The 21,496-nt window shown below is 46.9% G+C and overlaps 1 protein-coding gene across 1 annotated transcript in view; it reads right to left on the reverse strand.

Moving 5' to 3' along the window:
- Nucleotides 1–21,496, reverse strand: part of CACNA1B (calcium voltage-gated channel subunit alpha1 B) — a 221,174-nt gene that overhangs the window by 111,874 nt on the left and 87,804 nt on the right. The window contains exons 16-18 of the mRNA XM_003794791.2: nucleotides 15,169–15,286; nucleotides 7,725–7,792; nucleotides 5,011–5,117 (exon numbers count right to left, since the gene is read on the reverse strand). Coding sequence (XP_003794839.1) covers nucleotides 5,011–5,117; nucleotides 7,725–7,792; nucleotides 15,169–15,286 — 293 coding nt within the window. The remainder of the gene's footprint in view (nucleotides 1–5,010; nucleotides 5,118–7,724; nucleotides 7,793–15,168; nucleotides 15,287–21,496) is intronic.

Below are 21,496 nucleotides of genomic sequence, written 5' to 3' on the forward strand. Positions count from 1 at the left end.
GGTACTATGGATGATGGCAGGACTCAGAAAAGAGCTCGAGGGTCTCTGCAGCCCTGAATTGAGGTCTCTGGGTTGAGATCAGACAGAACTGCTGACAGTGTAAAGCAGTTTGGCTGTGACACCATCAGTGCCAACATCTGCATCTTATTCCACAATGTGGATTAGTTATTTAGAATGTGATGTGCTTTCTTACCCCATGAGACATCAGACAGCTAGAGACAATCAATTCTCATGGGAAGACTGAGCCCAGCTCTATGCTGACTGCCCCCGAGGAAGCTTGAGGCAGGGATAGCAGAAGCCTCACCACCAGCATACAGAGAACACACCTGGCCACTTCAGAGACCCTTTACCTGTAGGGCCTAACCTTACCTTCAAGAGAAATCCCATAGAGACCATCACCTGTGAGCACTTCCCAAAAGGAGCTTCCCAAAGACAGGTAGTCCAGTAGGGCTGCTGTTCCCATATGGGTTTTGAGGGCTCTACCTAGGACTCTGACTAGTTGACCATAGCTTCACTCTTGGATAGCTGCTCTACTCTTCTCTAGTACAAGGACTTCCTGAGGATCGTAGACATGTTCCTTCCCAAGTAAAAGGGCTGGGGGCCCATGCATGTCTCCAGAGAGCCCGTAAAGAACCCCCTCTGATATCCCTCCCCACAGGGCCTGACTTCATGGGAATGCAAGGACACCTGAGCCCATGGCACCCAGTCCACTTAGGAGAAGCAGATATGCTTAAGACACCAGAGAGACTGCACACAACCAGACAGCAAACAAAAAGACAAGAGACCAGGAAGGAAAGGAAGAGGGGCTAAGCTCACAGAAGTGTGACCTTATAAGCAGGACCTGGGGGTATGAGGGAGCGAGCCCACCTTTCCCTGCCCAGGCCACAGAAGTATTTCCTGGAGCTGCCCCACCAAGCAAATGATTTGAGGTGGGGAAGCAGAATTAGGAGTGGAGGGAAGGTGTTTGCATGTATTTATCATGAAGCCATGGATGGAATATCGTAGCAGAGCAACTCACGGTGAGTTTACGCTGGAGACAGATGAGCTGCGAGATACAGTAACTCGAGTTTGCTTTACAAAACTGCACATGCAAAAAACAAAACAAAACAGAAGTGAGAAAACCAGAGAGAAAGTCCTGAGAGACACTAGCAACACCTATGAGCTGCATCCATGCAGGCACAGGCTGCCATGTGCACCTGGGCTGGAGGCCGGGGATGCATCCATCAGAAGGCACCAGCCGAGACCCTGAGGTAAAAGAGAAGTTGAGAACCAATCCCAAGTGTGCTCAAATGTGAACACAGCAAAAACCATGATGGCTAGAAGATAAGAAGCTGTTATCTCGGGGGCCATCCACCATGTTCAGTGCACACTGCCCCTGGGAGGGTGACAGGTTGAAAGGAGCCAGCAATGCTTCTTCAATGCCAAAGAGTCCTCCCCACACTGCTGTAGGGCTGGGCAGGCTGACCACACAATCTCCTGGTCTTCAAGAAGGAGCAGAGTAGGCTGATGCCAGAGGCAGGGCACTGAGTCCCTGAGGTACTGCTGGACCACCCTGCCTTCCTGGGGAGTGCCTGGTCCTGCTCAGCAGCATGTTACCCACTGCAGCCTCTCAGCTCCCAGGCTGTAATCCAGGTGTTTCCAGTTCTGAAAGACCTTCCAGGGGTGAATCAGGTTATATCACCAACCACCTTCCCTTTGGGTGTCACTCCACCCATTTCCAAGTGACTTTCTAGACATTTTCCCAATACCAAGAAAAAGAAACCAAGACCTCTTTACAGCTATTTCCCTTCATGCTAACTTCCCCGGGTGGGTCAGGGGCAGGTAGGTTTCTAGCTGTGCTTGCTCAAGACCAAGTTCTTTCCACATTTGCAAGAAGTTTGAAGCAGCTCACCTGCCTACAGGCTCTGGGTGTCAATAGGCTTGTACAGTGAGTGTGAGAAACTCTGAGTGTGTAAGATTGTGTGAAAATGTGTGAGAGTATGTAAGATTCTAAGTGCAGGAATGAGTGTCTGGATGTATATGAGATCATGAGTATGAATATCAGCAAATGTGTGACATTGTGAGTATATGAGTATGTGTGAGAGATGTGAGTCTGAGTGGAAATATGCGTGTGTCAACATGTGTGATTCTGTGTGTAAGGGTGAGAGTCTGTGTGTGAGTCTCTGTGAGTCTGAGTGAGCCTGTGCATAAGTTTGTGTGTGAGTCTGTCTGTATGTGAGGGTGTCAGTATGTGTCTGATTCTATGTATGAATCTATAAGCCTGTGTATGACTCTGTGAGACTATGTGTGCGAGTTACTGTATGTGTGTGAGTCTGAGATTGAGTCTATGTGTGTGAGTCTGTAAGTCTGTGAGTCTGTGTGTGAGTCTGAGAGTGTGTGTGTCTATGTGTGCGTCTGTGTGTCTGAGAGTGTGTGTGTCTATGTGTGCTTCTGTATGTGTGTATATCTGAGAGTGTGTCTGTGTGCATCTGTGTTAAGAGATGGTGTTCAGAAACCTGAGCGAGGAGGAAGGGTGACACCAGAGAACCAGGAGGTGACAAGGAGCTTAGTGTCCCCTCCCTCCCAGGAGTCCGGCATAGTTGTCACCTGAGGCCAAAGGCACTCATAGCCGTACCCAACCTCCAGTGCCTTCCAAGGCAGGACTCTGACACCATCTGTGTCAAGCTAGATAGTGAATCACCCAGAAATCTCAAACCCCAAGGACACTGTGGGTCCTCTCAGCACCCATGGCACCTCTCAGAATATCCCATAGCCTTGCCACAGCCACACACGCAGCTTGGTAGCAGGCGCAGAGCAAGGGCCAGGTCAGGGGTGCTGCTCCCATCTCAGGCCGATAGCTCCAAGGCATAGAAAGGAACACAGAGAGTAGCAGCTTATCCCACTGTCCCTCCGGAACAAGAGACAGCAGGAGTGGGAGCAACCGACAACACTGCTCTCTGCCCTTGGAGCAAGCAAGAGCAGTACCCTCTCACCCCTACCCACCTGCCCCAGGGCATACCATACCCATACCCATACCGGGGTCCTCCTCATCCCCAGATGACCCCTTGCAGGGTCCCTTGTGATTGAACCAGACTGACAGTCACTGACAGTGCACTGAGGACCCAGCTCTGAGGATGAAGGCCCACAGCTGCATCCCAGGAAGAGCCTGAGAAATCCATGCTCACCCAAGAGCAGGAAACACAGGGCTGATGTCTGGACACACCCCAGGCTGCCCTGGGCTGGCCAGCCCCTCCTGACTGTGAGGGCTGGGACACAAACACCCAGCTCTGGACCCATATGCCCTTCCGGAGAAAAGAAGCCCTTTCCCACTTAGGAATCAGCATGGCACTTGGGCGAACAACTGGTGTCGCATGTACCTTGCATGTGAGGATGCCAGACAACAGCCTCATTCCCACATAGTTCTGTCTCCAAATGAAGACGGGGGTGGGAGAGGAGGAAGTGTCCAGACTTCTTTTTCTGGTAGGCTGACACACTCTCCATGGCTGTGCCTAGAACTACAATATCCTCTTCTCCAAGGTCAGTCAGGAGTGGACACTCTGGCATACTCCAAGGAGAAGGCAGGAGCCAGGAGGCAAACCCAGGGACAAGGAACAGCAGAAAAGGCCAGCGCCAAACAGGAGCACACGAGGCCTAAGTGAGGCCAGGAGCTGGACAAGCCAAGTGCTTATCTACTGCCCTCTTAACAGCAGACACCCCCAGGATGCGAGGCTCCCAGGATGCGAGGCTCACAGCATGGGAGGGGACAGAGAGGTCCGCTGAGTCCTGGAAGCCTCCTCACAGCAACTCCAGGACCAAGTAACCAAGTTAAACCCACTAACCGGACAAATAAATGAATTGTCCAGACAATGAAACATCACAACAACTAGACAGCTGAGCAGTGAGTCCCCACCATGTCCATGCCTACCCAGCTCCACTGTGGGACCCTCCCATCCTTTCTCAGTCCCCCAAGGAGCTAAAAACTCGTCTAGCTGCTTCTCCCCAAAGGCTACTTTCTGCTTGACTAAGAGACGGGTCCTCTGCAAATGTCATCTCCCTGGTGACCTCCAGTCAGAAATAGGGTTGCTATGGGTGTATACATGCACGTATGCTCACTGTGTAACTCTCACACAGGCTTATACTCCCATGCACTTGTCCATGCGCCAACTTGCTTACCTAGCAGTGCAGACACCCACGTTACCTCCTCATCTGTGATCAGAGTGCCACAGCCAGGGAGAGTGGTCAGCTAAAATGCAGGGGCCCACTAACCAACGTGGGCAACAGGGGGTGTGGTGGGGTGGGTGTGCACCCAGACCAAGCTAGCCACTCCTGGGTTAGACCCAGCCTAGCCCTGAAAGCAAGCTGCCGGGGAGCATTTCTGTTCTCCTGTGGCCCATAATGTGACCAGGACATGGGCCTGACTTTCCTGCCTCCATTCCCAGGCTCTAGGCCTGGTCTGGTCACTTTGCCCAAACTCCAAAGTACCTCCAAATGTGCTTCTGCAATGTGCCTAAGGTTCAGCGAAACTTCAGGATGACCAGTTTTCCCCACAGGAGCATCCTTGAGCTCTGTCCCAATACCAAACACTTGCAGAGACATTTTTGGAAACTACATAAAGTATCTTGGGGTAAGATACCACCTAGAATCTCTCAGCTCACAGAATACATTTCTGAAAAGCTGTTTATAAATCAGCACGTTGACTCCTACCTTTGGCTGAGTCTCAGGCTCCGCATGGAGCAAGGCCCTAGAGCACCCTGAGACTGTCAGGGAGGAGAGCCTTTGGCTGAGACAACCCCACCCACTGCAGGAGGGCTGTGCCTAGCCACATCTGCCTGTGCCCAAGTGGAGAGAAGGTCCCAGAGGCTTCTCTGGTGACCCCTTTGCTCTGGGGCTGCTGCAAGGGAGGGACCATTCCTTCTCACTGCAGCTCTGAGGCTCTTATACACCTCTAGATGGGGTGCCCTGGGGAGGGCCCAGCCAGGGGGCCCTGCAGCAGTGCCCCCCATCCCCACTATCTATTCCTGAGAGCCTTACGCAGCAATGGAGATGTTCGCAGCAGACATGGGGCTGACTTCGGCCACTTCTTTGGCCTTTTGAAGAGCAAGCTTCTGATTGGCTGCTTCTTCCATCTCCTCTTCATCCTGTTTGAATAAAGAGAAATTTCTAGGTCCCCCTGGAGTGTTGCAGCCAGCCCAGTGTTCCTGTGGCCCACCAGCAACTCTGTACTGAGTGCCCCTTCCACACACACTCTGGCATGCTGAGGGCCTCCTCTTGCTATGTCTATGACTTGTGACCCCAGATTTTTGCCTCAGTACTATCTCCCAGGGTGCTGACAAGTAGGTGCCCCCATACCCAGCCTGACTCCTACATTCCAGCCCAGGTACCCACATGCTGCTAGGATATTTCTGCTTGTTTGTACCACAGCACTTCAAACCTACCAAATGCAAATATGTCCCTCCTTTTGTCCCACCTGCCCTCCCAGGAGCACCTGTCACACTCGAACAGAGTTGTCCTCTACTAAAAAGCTGTGAGCAAGGGCAAAGGGCAGAGCTTCACCTGTGGCTGGGTATGGGCCCAACAAGGCCCATAAGAGCCATCACCAGGAATATGTCCAACAGGACCATGTGCCACCTTTGAACTCTCCTGCCTAGATGTATCAGTCATATCTGTGTATCTGCCCCAGCTCCTACTGTGAGAAGCTCTTCCTGTCTCCCCAATACCTGAGGGCCACCTGGCTTATACCATGGGGCCAGGCACACACATGTGTGTGCAGGCAGATGCAGACGTGAACAGACCTGCTGCCCTGCCTCTGCCCCTCCCTGAGAAGGGCAGTGGACAGCTGACCCTGAGCTACGTCCCTGAACAAAACCTGAACCCAGTCCGTGGGTTCTAGAGAAAGAGCTCAGAGCTGAGCCCATGGGCCCTGGAAGGGAAGCTAAGATCTCCATGTCATCTCTATGGACTTCTGATGACACCAAGCTCAGGCCCTCCTGGCTCCATTGGGGGTTAGCATTCTACACATTCCTTAAAATGTCCTGAATTTGCTTTTAGGGGCACAATAATGCAAAATTAAATACCCTGTTAGCTGCCTCTGAACTTCCTGCCATAAAGGGATCTTCAAACTCCAGGCAGGTCTAAACCACAGAGCATCCACACCCAGACCACCCCCTAAGATCTGGCTTCCTCCTGGTTCACAGCTCTCAGGGGAAGGGACATAGCTAGTCAGTCCAAGGAGTGTTCCCAACTCCCCTGAAAGGTCTACATGTAAATTTAACTTGAATTTATTCCCACTTTAAAAAATAAATAACACTACGTTTGTGAGCATACAAAGGAACGAAAGAGCCAATTCCTATCCTCTGGAGCTCTTGATCAGCCAAGAGAAAATCCCTAGACAAACACAGACCCCAACTCTCAAAGCACAGAAATCCCTAAATTAAGGTGGTTCTCCAAAGGGGAATACCACTGAGGGTCACATGTGAGTGCGGGCTCACTTATGTGTCCTCATTCATAGAACTGGAGAAGACAGTAGAGCTTCATTCAGCATTGTAGCATGGCCTTGCTCTAAGACAACTTGGGGCTTACGCTCTTCTCTGATCACACCTGGATGGTGAGCCTCAGCTCCAGCCTATGTTAATGACAGAAATGGGTGGAAGTAAGAGGCCAGAGCCAGGGAGAAGTCTAGGTCCACAGGCACAGCCATGGCCCAGTTTTGGTTGTGGGCAAGAAGCCTGAAGAGAAGCAAAGGGAGGCTCAGGGTGGCGACAGGCAGTTCCCAGAGCTGGGGTGGAAGCAGACACTGCACAGCCACACTTTGGAAAGCAGTAAAACAGCTGCCTCCCTCAGCCCCAGAGAAGAGGGCATTGAGACTTGGGAAACGTTGGACTGAGCACATGCACAGCATCAGACACAAAGACATGCCCCTGTGCAAGCACACAGACATCCATCCAGGGATGCTGCACTCACAGAAGGTAAACACACAGGGCAACACACAGGCAGGTGCAGACTTGACCTGCAGTGCATGCACACAGATGTCTGCAACGGGTATGTGCCAAGCCAGATGGCAGCAGCCTCCCTCTGGGAGCCAGGGTTCAAGTGAAAGCACAAACTTGAGGCTAAGACAGAAGGTAGCCCAGCCACAGTGTCCAGGGCTGAGCAGGGTAGGTGGCCAGGTAGGGGGCTGTCATCTGGAGAGAAATCACAGAGGGAAATGTGTACAAGTACATCCCAGCAGGCTCAGGGCTGAGATGTTAAGACCAAATGACACCTGCTGGGCTTTGCCTGAGGCAGCAGCTGTCCCGCTGTGCATAGGCACTGACACAGGGCCCCCAGCCAGGCTCAGCTTTGAGGACAACACCACAGGTGACCCCACTCTGTATTTTAGGGTCCTCAGAGCAGGGCACGCTAGGACCCACCTCTTGGATCATCTCTTCTTCAGGGGACACCCCCAACTCACATACCCACACTGACAAAAGCAGTGCGGATCTCTTCAGGCCGTGCCCCCTCGGGCTCCCAACATCCCGCCCTGACTGCTCCAGCCACTCTTCCTGTGTAAGAAGCTCATCTGTCCTCCAGGCTCCACATCAGTCCATGCTTCTTTAGCTCAAATGCCCTCCCATCTGAGCAGCAGCCTAGGTCTGCCTGTCCAGGACCTCAAGGAGATGCTCCTGGACATGACCTGGCCTCCTCAGTGGCATGTGCTGACCCCCAGCCCTCCCTGCACACAGTCTGCAGGTGGTGTCCCTGCCTACCTTGGTCAGCTCCTGGGCATTGGCAAGGTTGTCCACGGCAATGGCCAGGAAGACATTCAACAGAGTGTCTGGTTGGTTCCAGCTAAGGAAGGGGCCTCTGTTTCCTACCCCATCCCACAGTCATACTATGGCTACCCATGAAAAACAAGAGCCCACATCCTCCCAGATCCCAACGAGCTCCAGCCTCCATCCCATAACCCCACCAGCCCCCTCAGACCTTATGGTTCCTGCAGCTCCCTGGCCTCTCCTCGGCACTAGCCTCTCTGCCCATTCCTCCCTGACACAGTCTCCCGTCACCCAGCCTCCTCTAAGGCCCCTCCCCAATCCCCTTCCCACAAACCAGTGTGTCAGGGCTGACTCTGGGGCCATGTTGCCTTTGCCTCCTAAGAGGGCATGTGGTCCCCACTACTTGCTAGTCAGTGTGAGAAGTCTTACCAACAAAGAGTTGCTCTCACAGGCTCGAGATAGTGCTCCACCACCCTATGGGCCCTATGAGAAGAGACCACCTAAGACAGGATATAAACATGAAAACGCATCTGTGACCAGGACATCCCCAGCCCCTACTCCTAGGTTCACAGACACTTGCCCAATTTTGTCTTCTCCTTTCCTTTTCTATTTCCTTTCCTTGAAGTGCTCCCTTCTACAGCACCAGGGGTAATGTCAGAAACCCAGAGGATGGCAGGCAACACAATCCAAATGGTGAGTACTGCATCCCACCTAAAACTGACTCCCAAGAGCTGGCATGAGGTGCTGCACAGCCCTTTAGAAATGAGGAGTTACACAGGTAAGTCCTGCACAGCACAGGCCTGGAGTGGGCTACCTCTTTCTTGAATCCCTCCGGGACAAAGCCTTTCTTTATTCCATCACTGAGCTGAGTCACTGTGTTTTCTTTGCAAAAGTAACTCTTCTGGCTCGGCGCCTGTGGCTCAAGCGGCTAAGGCGCCAGCCACATACACCTAAGGTGGCGGGTTCGAATCCAGCCTGGGCCACCAAACAACAATGGCGGCTGCAACCAAAAAAACATAGCCAGGCGTTGTGGCAGGTGCCTGTGGTCCCAGCTACTTGGGGGGCTGAGGCAGGAGACTCGCTTGAGCCCAGGAGTTGGAGGTTGCTGTGAGCTGTGATGCCACGGCACTCTGCCCAGGGGGATAGCTTGAGGCTCTGTCTCAAAACAAACAAACAAACAAACAAACAAAAGTAACTCTTCTATTGCTTGAAGCCACCTTCTTTGTTTATGTTTCATAATTCTTTTTTTTATTGAAAAAGCATAACACTTTCTAAAATTGGGGCTGCACTACAATGCCTGTGCTGAATGGTCTCCCTACTCATAATTCATCTTAGCTGATCTCCATCTGCTGAGTTGTAATAACAGTCACTCTCCTGAAACTAGACTGCCCCTGACATAAGTGTGGGTGGGTCACAGAATCAGATGCATGGCTGGCACACCAGCCTTTCCTCTTTTGCCCAAAAATAGAAAAGGGTTTGCACTCTGAACAATCTGAAATGTTCTTCTGATGTTGCATGGGCTCTGTCCTTCAAGAGGGTAACACAGAGATGGATTTCATAAGGAGGAGAAGAGGGAGCTGAACCAACTGCACAGAGCTTGGGGTGAGATGTCTGTCTGTTCACATTCTCGCTGACCCCTTCTTAGGCCCCTGGGCCACCAACTACCCCATAACAGACTTTGTTATCTAAAGGTGAAGTCTTACTTTCATTTTACTAGGCAAAGTTTTGAGAATTATTTTTATAATTAACAGAAGTATAAATGTAAGAGGCAATCAAGAAAATGACCGCATTTTATAAAGAGCTGCCACTGATAGTATCTGCAGTTTTTTTGAAAGGTGACATTAGCCTTTCTAGCCTGGCCTCCTTTCCTCCTGATTTGGCCAGTTTATGCACTTTGAAAAGATGGCACGAATAATGAATCAGTACATGGAAAATGAAATTAATTCCTTTGGGAAAATCGTTGGTGGGAGATTGTAAGAATACATAAGGTAAGCGTAAACCAAAATGGTTTACAAAAAGACCATTTCAACAGGCAATCACCATGGTTAACACTGAGATGGAGACTAATGTTCTATCAGGTTTATCAATGAAACTATTTTGCTTTGAACTTTTTGGATCAAACTGTCTAAGGATTAACAGATTCCCACCTGTGGTGTCAAAGAGTGGGTTTTTCTTTCAGCAGCCATTCTGTGTGGCCTTAACAATACCAATGGCAGGCTCGGCGCCTGTGGCTCAATTGGCTAAGGTGCCAGCCATATACAACTAAGGTGGTGGGTTCAAATCCAGCCCGGGCCTGCCAAAACAACGACGACTGCAACCAAAAAATAGCTGGGCATTGTGGCGGGCGCCTGTGGTCCCAACTACTTGGGAGGCTGAGGCAGGAGACTCGCTTGAGGTCAGGAGTTGGAGGTTGCTGTGAGCTGTGATGCCACAGCACTCTACCCAGGGGGATAGCTTGAGGCTCTGTCTCAAAAAAAAAAAAAAAAAAATACCAATGGCAAAAGCAACAAAAAGGAAAAACAAGGTTGCTGGAGTAATGTTTTAAGCCCAGGTAATTAACAATATTCAAGTAAGTGTGTAGTTTTCAGGTCTTGTGGCCAAAGCTTTATTTTCTAGACTTTAATCCAAAGGAAGAGAAAATAACTTGTTTTAAATGGCTGAAAATGAAGGATTCCATGAAAGTCTTTATCAGTATGGCAAAAATAACTGTTGGAATAATAAATTGCCATTTATTAGTGATTCGGATTCAATCATTTTTAACTCATTTTAGTCTACCATTAGTCATTTGAAAAAAATGATAAAAAAAGGTTTTGCAGGGGTGTCCAGCCTATGGCCTGTGGGCCACATGCAGATTATTTAAGGGCTATCTTGCTAATCTGTGATGTTGGGTATTGCAAAAATTATGTACAACCTCTGTTTTGTTCATCAGTTTTCATTAGTGTTTGTGTTTTTAATAAGTGGCCCAAGACGACTCTTCTTCTTCCAATGTGTGTTTAAAAACAAAAGTTAGGACATCCCCGCTGGAGTCTGGGTTTTTTTTTTTTTTTAATGTATTCTGAATATTAATCCCCTGTCAGAGGAATACTTTGCAAATATTTTCTCCCATTCTGTAGATTTTCTTTTTCACTATTGATTGTTTCCTTTGCTGTGCAGAAGCTTTTTAGTTCAAAATCATCTCACTTGTATAGTTCTGCTTTTTTGCCTGTGCTTTTGAGGTCTCATTCATAAAATCTTTCCCCAGACCAACATCCTGAGATTTTTCCCCTATATTTTCTTCTGGTATTTTGTAATTTGTACTCTTCTATTTAGGTTTCACCTATTTTAGTTTATTTTTGTATAGGGTGAGAGGTGGGAGTCTAATGTCATTCTTCTGCATGTGTATGCCCAGTTTCTCCAGAACCACTTGTCAAAGAGAAGTGTCCTTTCCCCCACTCAGTGCTCCTAGCACCTCTGTAAAAATCAGTTGGCATAGATACATGGATTGCTGGATTTTTGTTTCTGTTTCATTGGTCTGTATGTCTGTTTTTATGCCAGTACCATGCTGTTTTGGTTACGACATGGTCTCATAATGTGATGCCTCCAGTTTGGGGTTTTTTTGCTCATGACTACTTTGGCTATTTGGGGTCTTTCATGGTTTCATACAAATTTTAGAATCTTATTTCTATTTCTATGTGAAGAATGTCATTGGTATTTTGATAGGGATTGCATTGACTCTAGATTGCATTGGGTAGTATTTTCACTTCAAGAACATTCGTTCTTCTGCTCCATGAACATAGCATGTCTTTCCAATGTTTGTGTCCTCTTCGATTTCTTTCATTGGTGTTTAGTAGTTTTCCTTTAAGAGACCTGACACCTCGTTAGTTAAATTCATCCTAGGTATTTTACATTTTTTGTAGCTTTTGTAAATGGGAATGCCTATTTTATTTCTTTTTCAGCTAGTTCATTGATTATATATAAAAACACTATTTTTTTTTGTATTTTAATTTTATATCTTGCAACATTACTGAATTAATTCAGCAGTTCTGAGAGCATTTTGGTAGTCTTAGGTTTTTGTACATATAAGGTCATGCCATCTATAAAGAGGGACAAGTTGATTCCCTCCTTTACAATTTGGATGCCCTTTCTCTCTTTCCTAATTGCTCTGCCTAGGACTTCCAGTACTATGCTGACTAAGAGTGTTGAGAGTGGGCAACCTTGTCTTGTGGTTTGTCATACACAACCTGGTTAAGATACTTTCCTTCTATACCTAATTCATCATGAAGAGATGCCAAATTTTATCAAAAGCTTTTTCTGTATCTATTGAGATTATAATATGGTTTTTGTCCTTCCTCTTATTGATTTGAAGTATGGCATTTATTCAGTTATATGTGTTGAACTATCCTTGCACTCCTAGGATAAATCCCACTTCAATGTTGTTATTACCTCTTTGATGTGTTCTTAGATTCAGTTTGCTAGTATTTTGTTGAGCGTCTTTGCATGTTCACTAGGGCTACTAGGCTGTAGTATTTTTGTCATGTCCTTATCTGGTTTTTGGTATGAGAACAGGGCTCAGGACATGATCACATGGCTTCTTAGCTGGCCTAGGCACATATCTGCTGCTGGAGGCCCATGGAACTACTTCTCTGGCTCAGGAAACAAGCACACAGCTGCTCAGCCAGCTTGGGGTCATGTCTGCTAGGGGACGCCCACAAGGCTACTTCTTGTGTTCAGGATGCAAACATATAGCTGTCTGGCTGCCCTCAAAGCTGTTCTGTGGGAAGTGGCCTGTGGGCTGTTTCTTAAGCCTAAGCACAGGCATAAGAATACTCAGTTGGCCTGGAGACATGCCCACCAGAGGCAGGTCCAGGACATGCGCTCCTAGCTGCCTCGCTGGTCTTGGGTGCACTTGCCAGGGACAGCCTATAGAACTGTTTCTCAGGCCCATACTGAGAGCTCACAGTTACTGGACAGGTGAGGTGCCTCTCCTGCTTAGGGGAGGCACACAGTTGTTTGGCAGACTCAAGAACAGGTTCAGCCTGGGCAAGACTGACTATTCCTTTGAAGTGGTGAAAGTTGGTTTTCTGTGCAAGATCAGAGTCTCAGCTGATCTTGGGCCCAAGCTCCGTGCAGCTGGGGTAGTGGTGTTCAGTCACCCACATGTGCTTGGCATAATGAAGACAGAACCCCAGTGCTGTACAGGTACAGTGACTATTGGCCCCCAGAGCAGGGTATGCTACAGGGTGGCTCTGGTCTCACAAGGGCACAGTGCTTCAGCAGCTTGGCTCCCAGCAGATGCACAGGGTAGGGAGTGTACACTTGAGCTCCTAATCACAAGCAAAATAGCTATGTGAATTCCTGGCAGCTCTCCACATTGGGCTGGGAGCTCATAAAGACTGCAGGGTTGTCCAGCATTAAGGACTGCAGGTGTTTGCAATGGCAGTGGGGCTAGTAGGTAACCTCAGCTCACCTTTTCCCCTCTAGCTGGGGAGACAGTGCTACAGAGGCTGGGCACCTCCATGCTGTCCTCCTGGAATTCTCTGCACTCCAACATCTTCCCTTGTACACTCTAGTCAAATAATCTTAGCAGTTTATTCATTACCTTGGTCCTTTTTTGACACAAGGATGGCTGCAGGTGTATCTAGCCAGTCATCTTGCTGATGTTCCTCTCAGAGCCCCTTTCCCACAAGCTCACTCACTGCCAGCAGCACATCTCCAGAAATATCCGTGACATAGCCCAGCCCCTCTGGACACAGCTCCTACTCGTCCTGGGCATCTCGGGATGCCCTCCTACCTTATCGCTGTTGGTTCCTCAGCCTCAGCACTGCTGATATGTAAACCGAACACCCCTTGTCCCTGGACTCCACCCTGCTGATGCCAGAAGCCCCTCCCCCCAGTCCTGACAACCACAATGACTCAGACACAGTCAGAGCCCCAACCAGGACCCTGTGCTCCCTGTAAGTGAGCCTGTTTCACTATAGACCTAGGGACTCACTCTGCCCAGGCTGTGGCTGTTTTCTCAGTGGCTCTGCCCTATGAAAGAACCTTGTGTGCCAGGCCTGAGTGGCAGATGGCTCTGCATGAGGCCTGTAGCAATGATCCCTGAAGGGCAAGCCCCTTCAGGGGACCCCAAACTCCCAAGCACAGCCTCACAGGCACAACTTCTAAGTGTCCTGCAGAGTCCACAGAACAGGACAGTGAGGCCAGAGCAATCCCAAGCAGGTCACCTATAGGCACAGACCATAGCCATGGACACCCTCAAAGCACTTTCCATGCCCAGAATGTAGGACTATGGGCTGTGCTCCTTGAGCCAGCCAGAGGGACACAATGGCACAGCAGTTCACCACTGCAACTCCAGTTGGATGGAGGCAGTGGCACATCTTATAGCCACCATGCCTGGCCTGGGTGTCAAGGTCAAACTCAGCTGTGGTGAGCAGCTAGCCTGGCTCTGTCTCAGGCACACCAATCATCCCCAGGCTGAGGCTAGCACTGCAGCCTCTGTCTCGCTCCGAGAGCTGTGGCATCATTTCCTTGATTCCTGCCACATCAGCCCCCCAGGCTCCCCAGTTTCAGAGCCAATGCTGCCCTCAGGCTCCCCGCCCCCACTGCATCATAGCCTGGACTCAGCTTCCTGGGAGGCTAGATGCCCAGGGCTCAGGACCTGTCCTGTGACCTGAAGGACCACCCCATGGCTACACTTATCTCTGCTAAGTCAATCCTGGGAGATGGAACAAGGGATGAGGAATCAGGAGATAGAAACAAAGAAAAACACGGTCTGAAGGATGGAAGCTCCTTACAGGATAAAGGGGCCAAGTGTGTTTGAGAATATGGGGGACAGCTGTGACAGCACAACTCACAGACATTTGTCTTTAGCTCAGACCTTTCTTCAGGGCTCCACAGGACATTCTCTCACAGCAGTTCTCAAAGTAGGGGTCCCCAGACCAGGAGCCTGTTAGAACATGAATGTTCTCAGGCCCAGGTAGCCCCATTGGATCTGGGGACTCTGATGCCCAGGTGTATTTGAGAACCAGAGACAGGTCTCCTGTGCCTCCATGTCCCATCTCAGCTGCCCTATGGCTACACTTGCACTGGCCTCATGATGCCTGCAGTCCCTCCTCCTGGACTGTCCTTGCCTAACCCTTTGACCAGCAGGGCCCTGCCCCAGGAGCAGCTTCTCAGCTGCTGGATTCCCAGACCCCAACCCTCCCTTCAACATGAGATCCTGAAACAGCCCCATATTGTCCTCAACAGAAAACTTCTCACGTTTCCCTGCAAAGGTTATGTTTCAGCAGAACATTTTCTTTCTTAAGCCCAGTGGTAAAACTTAAATACTCCATTAAATCAGTGTGATCAGGAAACTGGCCACAATCCCCCTTCCTCAAAGCCACACCTGCCCAGTGAGCTGCCCATGCTCAGCCCGCCCATGCCCAGCCCACCCATGCCCAGCCCCACAGAAGGATACAGTTTCCAAACAGTGTCAGGACGATGAAGTAAAAGGATGAGAACATGCCTTTGCTGACCCCACCTTGCGATTCAATGCCATGGTACATCACTGCGTTCCAGTCCTCTCCGGTCAGGATCTGCGGGCAGAGAGCAGCTCCGCTCCATGTAGCCGCCCACCCCATGTACTGCACCTCACATGCACCCACACACACATGCACCCCTGCACCTGTGCCCCCCCCCCCCCAGGCCTCTAGGATGGTGCTGCCAAAGGTCTGGGCAGCCCAGTCCTCCAGAAAAACTTCCAGAGGAGCCTGGCTGCTGAGCTGGGTTTTAAAAGATGAAAGTGCACTAGGTTTTTTGCCAGAAATGGAAAGGGCAAAAGCAAAGAGGACAGCATGGGGAGGATGCAGAGCTGCTCTGGTCACTGCCCACAGTTGAGTCCAAGGTTCAGCATGGGGAGCAGCCTCCTCAAGGCCCCATGACAGAAGCAGGGCCTATGACCCTCTAGCTCTGGCCACTTGCACTTAATGGCCTTACCCTCACAGCCTGACTAAATGCAATCCTTGCTCCATCCACAAACTCATGTCTCTCTTTTGTTTTTGGAGACATACAAGAGAAAAATAATCACAAATGAAACTTAACATTCTGCCACATTCCTACGGCCCTACAGGCAACCCCAGTCATGCATCTGGTCAGACACTTCTCCCCTCTCCCCACTTTCAACTTGGTTTTGTTTCCATGGTTATAAAACTTTTGTGCATATTCATGGGGCACATGTGACATTTTGGTACATGCGTATAATGTGTAATGATCAAATCAGGGCATTTAGGGTACCTTTCACCTAGAAGCCTATCACTTCTTTACAGTCCCACCAACAGGTAAGAGTTCCCAGCATTTGTTATTTTTTGTCTTTTTGGTAATATCTATTCTATTAATAATTGGGGCGACTTAACATCTAATTGTGGTTTTGATTCACATTTTCCTGATGATTAGTGATGTTGAGAGGGGTTTTTTTTTTTATGTACTTGTTGGCTGTTTATACATTATCTTCTGGGAAATGCCTGTTTAAGTCCTTTGTCCACTTTTTACTGAAATTATTTGGGGGTTTGCTGTTGAGTTGTTTGAATTCCTTGTATATTCTGGATATAAGTCCCTTGTTGAATGAATGAGCCCAAGTCTTCATAGCTCCATAACACACCACACACACACACACACATCTAACAGACAGAATACAGTGTGTGGCAGGCACATACTGGAAGGACACAAGTACATGTGTTATTCTTCAACTTGCTATTTCTATTCAATATTATATCTTCAAAGTGTATCCATGTCAATATGTATTAAATCTACTTATTTGTGTAAAACACTGCAAATTCACTTTTTTTTTTTTTTTTTTTTTTTTTTGAGACAGACTCTCACTTTAACACCCTGGGTAGAGTGTCATGGCATCATAGCTCACAGCAACCTCAAACTCTCGGGCTCAAGTAATTCTCTTGCCTGAGCCTCTCTAGTAAGTTGGGATTACAGTTTCCCACCACAACGCCTGGCTATTTTTAGAGACAGGGTTTCACTTTTTGTGCTTAGGCTGGTCTCAAACTCCTGAGCCCAAGCAATCCACTCACCTCAGCCTCCCAGAGTGCTAGAATTACAGGTGTGAGCCACCATGCCCGGCCACACTTATCCATTTTCCTTCTGATAGGCACTTTTAGTGGTTTCCAGGTTTAAAAACTGAATTTTTGTACAGTGATCATGCGTCCAGCAACACTGCTGAATTCCATTATTTCTAATATGTTCTCTTAGATTCTCTATGTAAATAAGCCCATCATTTGCAAATAATGGCAATTTTTTCTATTCCTTTCCAGGCTTTCAACCTCTTTTTCTTAACTACATTGATTGTTTCAATTGCCTAAGGACTGAACATCCTTATTTTTCTTTTCTAGTATTTCTTTTCTAGTATTTCTGCCTGGTGGCCTCGTCAAACTCCCAGAGCCAGCCATGCCTGAAGCCAGCCCCATCCCTGGCCTTCCCATCACATGCTCCTCAGACTGCACACTGTTGTGTATACAGCCTGAAGCGAGTTTCTGGGAGCACCAATGTGAGTGAGAAAATAGAGGTCTGTGATCAACTTGGAGAACACAGGGCTATTTCATAGGTTTCAGACAATGGCACCCACCCATTGGAATACTAAACTATCACCGCTTTAGGCTAATTCCTATCACCAGTCAGTGAACAGCCAGAAGACAAGGCCGAACTGGGACTTAAACAGCATTCATTTCTAGCATGCTTTTCTAGTATTTTACTACTATCTATCATGCTTGTTATAGCCTCTTTTAAATAACACCTTTATTGAAATGTAAATCGCTCATTTAAAGTGTATAACTTAATGGTTTGGGGTTTTTTTGGCTGGGCCAGGTTTGAACTCACCACCTGAGGTATATGGGGCACCCTACTTCTTGAGCCATAGGCGCTGCCCTTTAATGGTTTTTTAGTATATCCTCAAATATGTGCCACCATTGCCACATTCAATCTCAGAAATTTTCATCCCCTCAAAAAAGAAAACCATTCCCATTACCCTGGCTCTCACCCACCCTAGCTGTGGGTTTCTGTAGATACTCTTCATCAGATTAAAGAAAAAGTGCTATCAATTCTTAACATGATATTTTTATCATAAAAGTTGACTTTTGCCAATTTGTCACCTTACTACATCTAATGACATGATTATTTTTCTCCTTTAACCTATAGAAATAAGGAATTCCTTATTTTTTAATTCCTTATTCCTCAGAAATAAGGAATTACTTCAACAATTCTTATGTTACTGGGATGAACACAGTCTAGGTATTTAGTTCCGTATGTATATATACAGAGAGTACCAAAAATGTGTACACATATTTTAAGAAAAATACTGTATTAAAATTGTAATACTCAAGTCACATTTGACTTCTGCAATTTTGAAAGGTACTCAAATGTGAATTGTATTCATCTTTTGTTATTCATATATATTATTACTATTCTAATAGTTTTTTCCTTTCTTAGAATGTGCATACATTTTTTGGCACCTTCTGTATACCCATACACACATACTACACACAGTTGGATTTGATTTTTAAATATTTTATTTTGGATTATTTGTATTTATTTTCTATTACCTATTTTTTCACTGAGCAAACATTTAAAATATCTGCTATGTCAGGCAGCGTTCAGGTGCTTAGGATGGTCAGTGGACAAAACAGACAAAGACCCTGCCTCACAGAGCTCACGTCCTGGTCTGCATTTTGCTTGCCTTATGCTGTCCATGCATGGCTTTGGTGTCAAGGTTCTACCAGACTCATGAAATAATTTCTTCCATTCCCTGAAATTGTTTGAGCAAAATAGTTATCTGTTCATTAAAGGTTTGGTAACAGTTACTTTACAACTGACTACATTCAGGGAAGGAGGCAAAAAGCCAGAAAGACAGTGTGGACTATTGATTCAGTTTCTTCAAAGCAGTGGTTCTCATCCTTCCTAATGCTGCAACCCTTTAATACAGTTCCTCATGTCATGGTGACCCCCTACCATCAAATTATTTTCGTTGCTACTTTGTAACTATAATTTTGCTACTGTTATGAATCGTAAATATCTAATATGCAGGATGGTCTGACCCACAGGTTGAGAACTGCTGCTTTTAAGGCTGTGAGATATCTAGGGTTTTTATTCTTCTTGAGCTAATTTATTTTCCCATAAAATGTGTTATTCAACAAAGTTCACAAATACATTGGCACAGAGTTGACAAAGTATTCTGATGGAATTTTGAAAAATATCTTCTTTTTCTATAGTTATGACTCCCTTTGGGATTATTTTTGTGTTTTTTTCTTCTTGGTCAGCCTTGCTATAAAATTATCTACTTCATTAGTCTTCATAAGAATATGGGTTTTTTTGTTTTTTGGTTTTTTTTTTTAGAGACAGAGTCTCACTTTATTGCTCTCAGTAAAGGGCCATGGTGTCACATAGCTCACAGCAACCTCCAACTCCTGGGCTTAGGTGATTCTCTTGCCTTGGCCTCCCAAGCTATTTTGTTGCAGTTTCGCCAGGGCTGGATTTGAACCCGCCATCTTCAGTATATGGGGCCAGTGCCCTACTCACTGAGCCACAGGTGCCACCCAAGAATATGATTTTTATGGTTTTGTTATCTTGGTGTTTAGTTTTCTGTCACAAATGTCTGCTTTACCTTTATTATTTTCTGCTTTCAATGTTTCTTCAGTTTGTTATCTTTTTCTAGATTCTTTAAATGAGTACTTGTTTTGGTTTTTCTTTTATTTTTGATAATTGCATTTAAGATTATAAATTTTCCTCTAAATACTTTTTCAAGTTCATCCTATACTTTTTGGTTTGAGACAGAGTCTCACTTGTCACCCTCAGTAGAGTGGCATCATCATAGCTCACAACAACCTCAAACTCTGGCTCAAGCAATCCTCCTGCCTCAGCCTCCCAAGTAGCTGGGACTATAGGCACCTGCCATGACACCTGGCTATTTTTCTTTTTGTCATTGCAACTGTCATTATTGTTTAGCAGTACCAGGTCAGGTTTGAACCCACCAGCCTCGGTGCATGTGGTCAGCTCCGTAACCACTGAGCTATGGGCACCAAGCCTGGTTTTTCTATTTTTAGTAGAGACAGGGTCTCACTCTTGCTCAAGCTGGTCTTGAACTTCTGAGCTCAAGTGATCTGCTGGCCTTGGCCTCACAGATAGCTGCGATTACAGGCATGAGCCACGGTGCCTGGCCCATCCTGTAGTTTCAATATTATTTAGTTCTAAATATTTCATATGGCCATTATGATTACCCCATGGACCTACCCAATCTTCCCATAAATATCAAAGATTTTAAATGACTTCACTGACTGTGTCTATTTAAACAAGGATACACTGTGAAGGATAGCAATTACTTAATATTTGTAGGAATTTCCTGGATGATCTAACAAATGGTCAATTTCTGTGACTGTTCCAAGTGTCCCTAATAACTACTCCTCTCCTTGCTGTTGGGTTCAGCTTGGTAAGTACCAGCTGGTTCATGCTCACTGTGTTCATGCATTTACACCCTCTCAGCTTTATCCTTCAGTTCTATACATATGTTATATATTTCTTACAAATGGTAAAGTGCTTCTTTCTCCTTTTAATTCTGTCAGTTTTTATTTGATGTATTTTAAGGATATCCAAGTTCATGCCTGCAGTACATTCTTGGTAGCATCTTCCTTTTACCATTATATAACAAGTTTCTTTATTCTTCCTAACCTTTTTATTAACCTTAACTCCTATTTTGGATGATATTAATATGCAAGCTTTCTTTTGGTCAATGTTTACTTAGTTTATTTTCTTGTATTCCTTATTTATTTATTTTTTTGAGACAAAGTCTCAACCTGTCACCCTGGCTATAGTGCAGTGGAATCATCACAGCTCACTGCAACCTCAAACTCCCAGGCTTAAGAAATCCTTCATCTCACCCTCCTAAAGTGCTAGGATTACATGAATGAGCCACAACACCTGCCTCCCGCCCCTTTTTTTGAGACAGAGCCTCAAGCTGTTGCCCTGGGTAGAATGCTGTAGCATCACAGCTTACAGCAACCTCCAATTCCTGGGCTCAAGCAATTCTCCTGCCTCAGGCTCCCAAGTAGCTGGGACTACCAGCACCCACCACAACACCCAGCTATTTTTTGGTTGTAGTTGTCATTGTTGTTTGGCAGGCCCGGGGTGGATTCAAACCCACTAGCTCTAGTTTACGTGGCTGGCACCTTAGCCACTTGAGCTACAGATGCCAAGCTGTGACACCCTTTATTTTTAATTGTGTAATATCTTAAACACTTAGAAAAGTATGATGAATAATTTAACAAATATTTGTATACCCATCACCCAGGTTAAAAAATAAAACATCAAAACATTGCTGAATTTTCTTACCTAAAACTTCCCAGTCACATTCCTCTCATTCTCCCCATCTCCCAACACCTACCCCATGAATGTGAACGGTGTCCTGAATTTCATGTTTTTCACTCCCATGCAAGTTTTTAAACTATTACCTGCATATATACCATAAATATATAATATTGTTTTGCATGGTTCTCATCCTTATTTCAACAGTAACATATGCTATGTATTATTCTGAAACTTGCATTTTTTTGCTCAGCATGTTTGTAAAATGTGTCCACGCTGGTCCATGCAGCTCTGGGCCAGTCATTACCCTTGTGAGATGCATCCATGCTGGTCCACACAGCTCTGGGCCAGTCATTACCCTTGTGAGATATGTCCACGTTGGTCCACGCAGCTCTGGGCAGGTCATTACCCTTGTGAGATGAGTCCATGCAGCTCTGGGCCAGTCATTA

This window comes from Otolemur garnettii, unplaced genomic scaffold, assembly GCF_000181295.1.
Source record: "Otolemur garnettii isolate 467f Iridium unplaced genomic scaffold, OtoGar3 scaffold00087, whole genome shotgun sequence".
Classification (NCBI taxonomy): domain Eukaryota; kingdom Metazoa; phylum Chordata; class Mammalia; order Primates; family Galagidae; genus Otolemur; species Otolemur garnettii.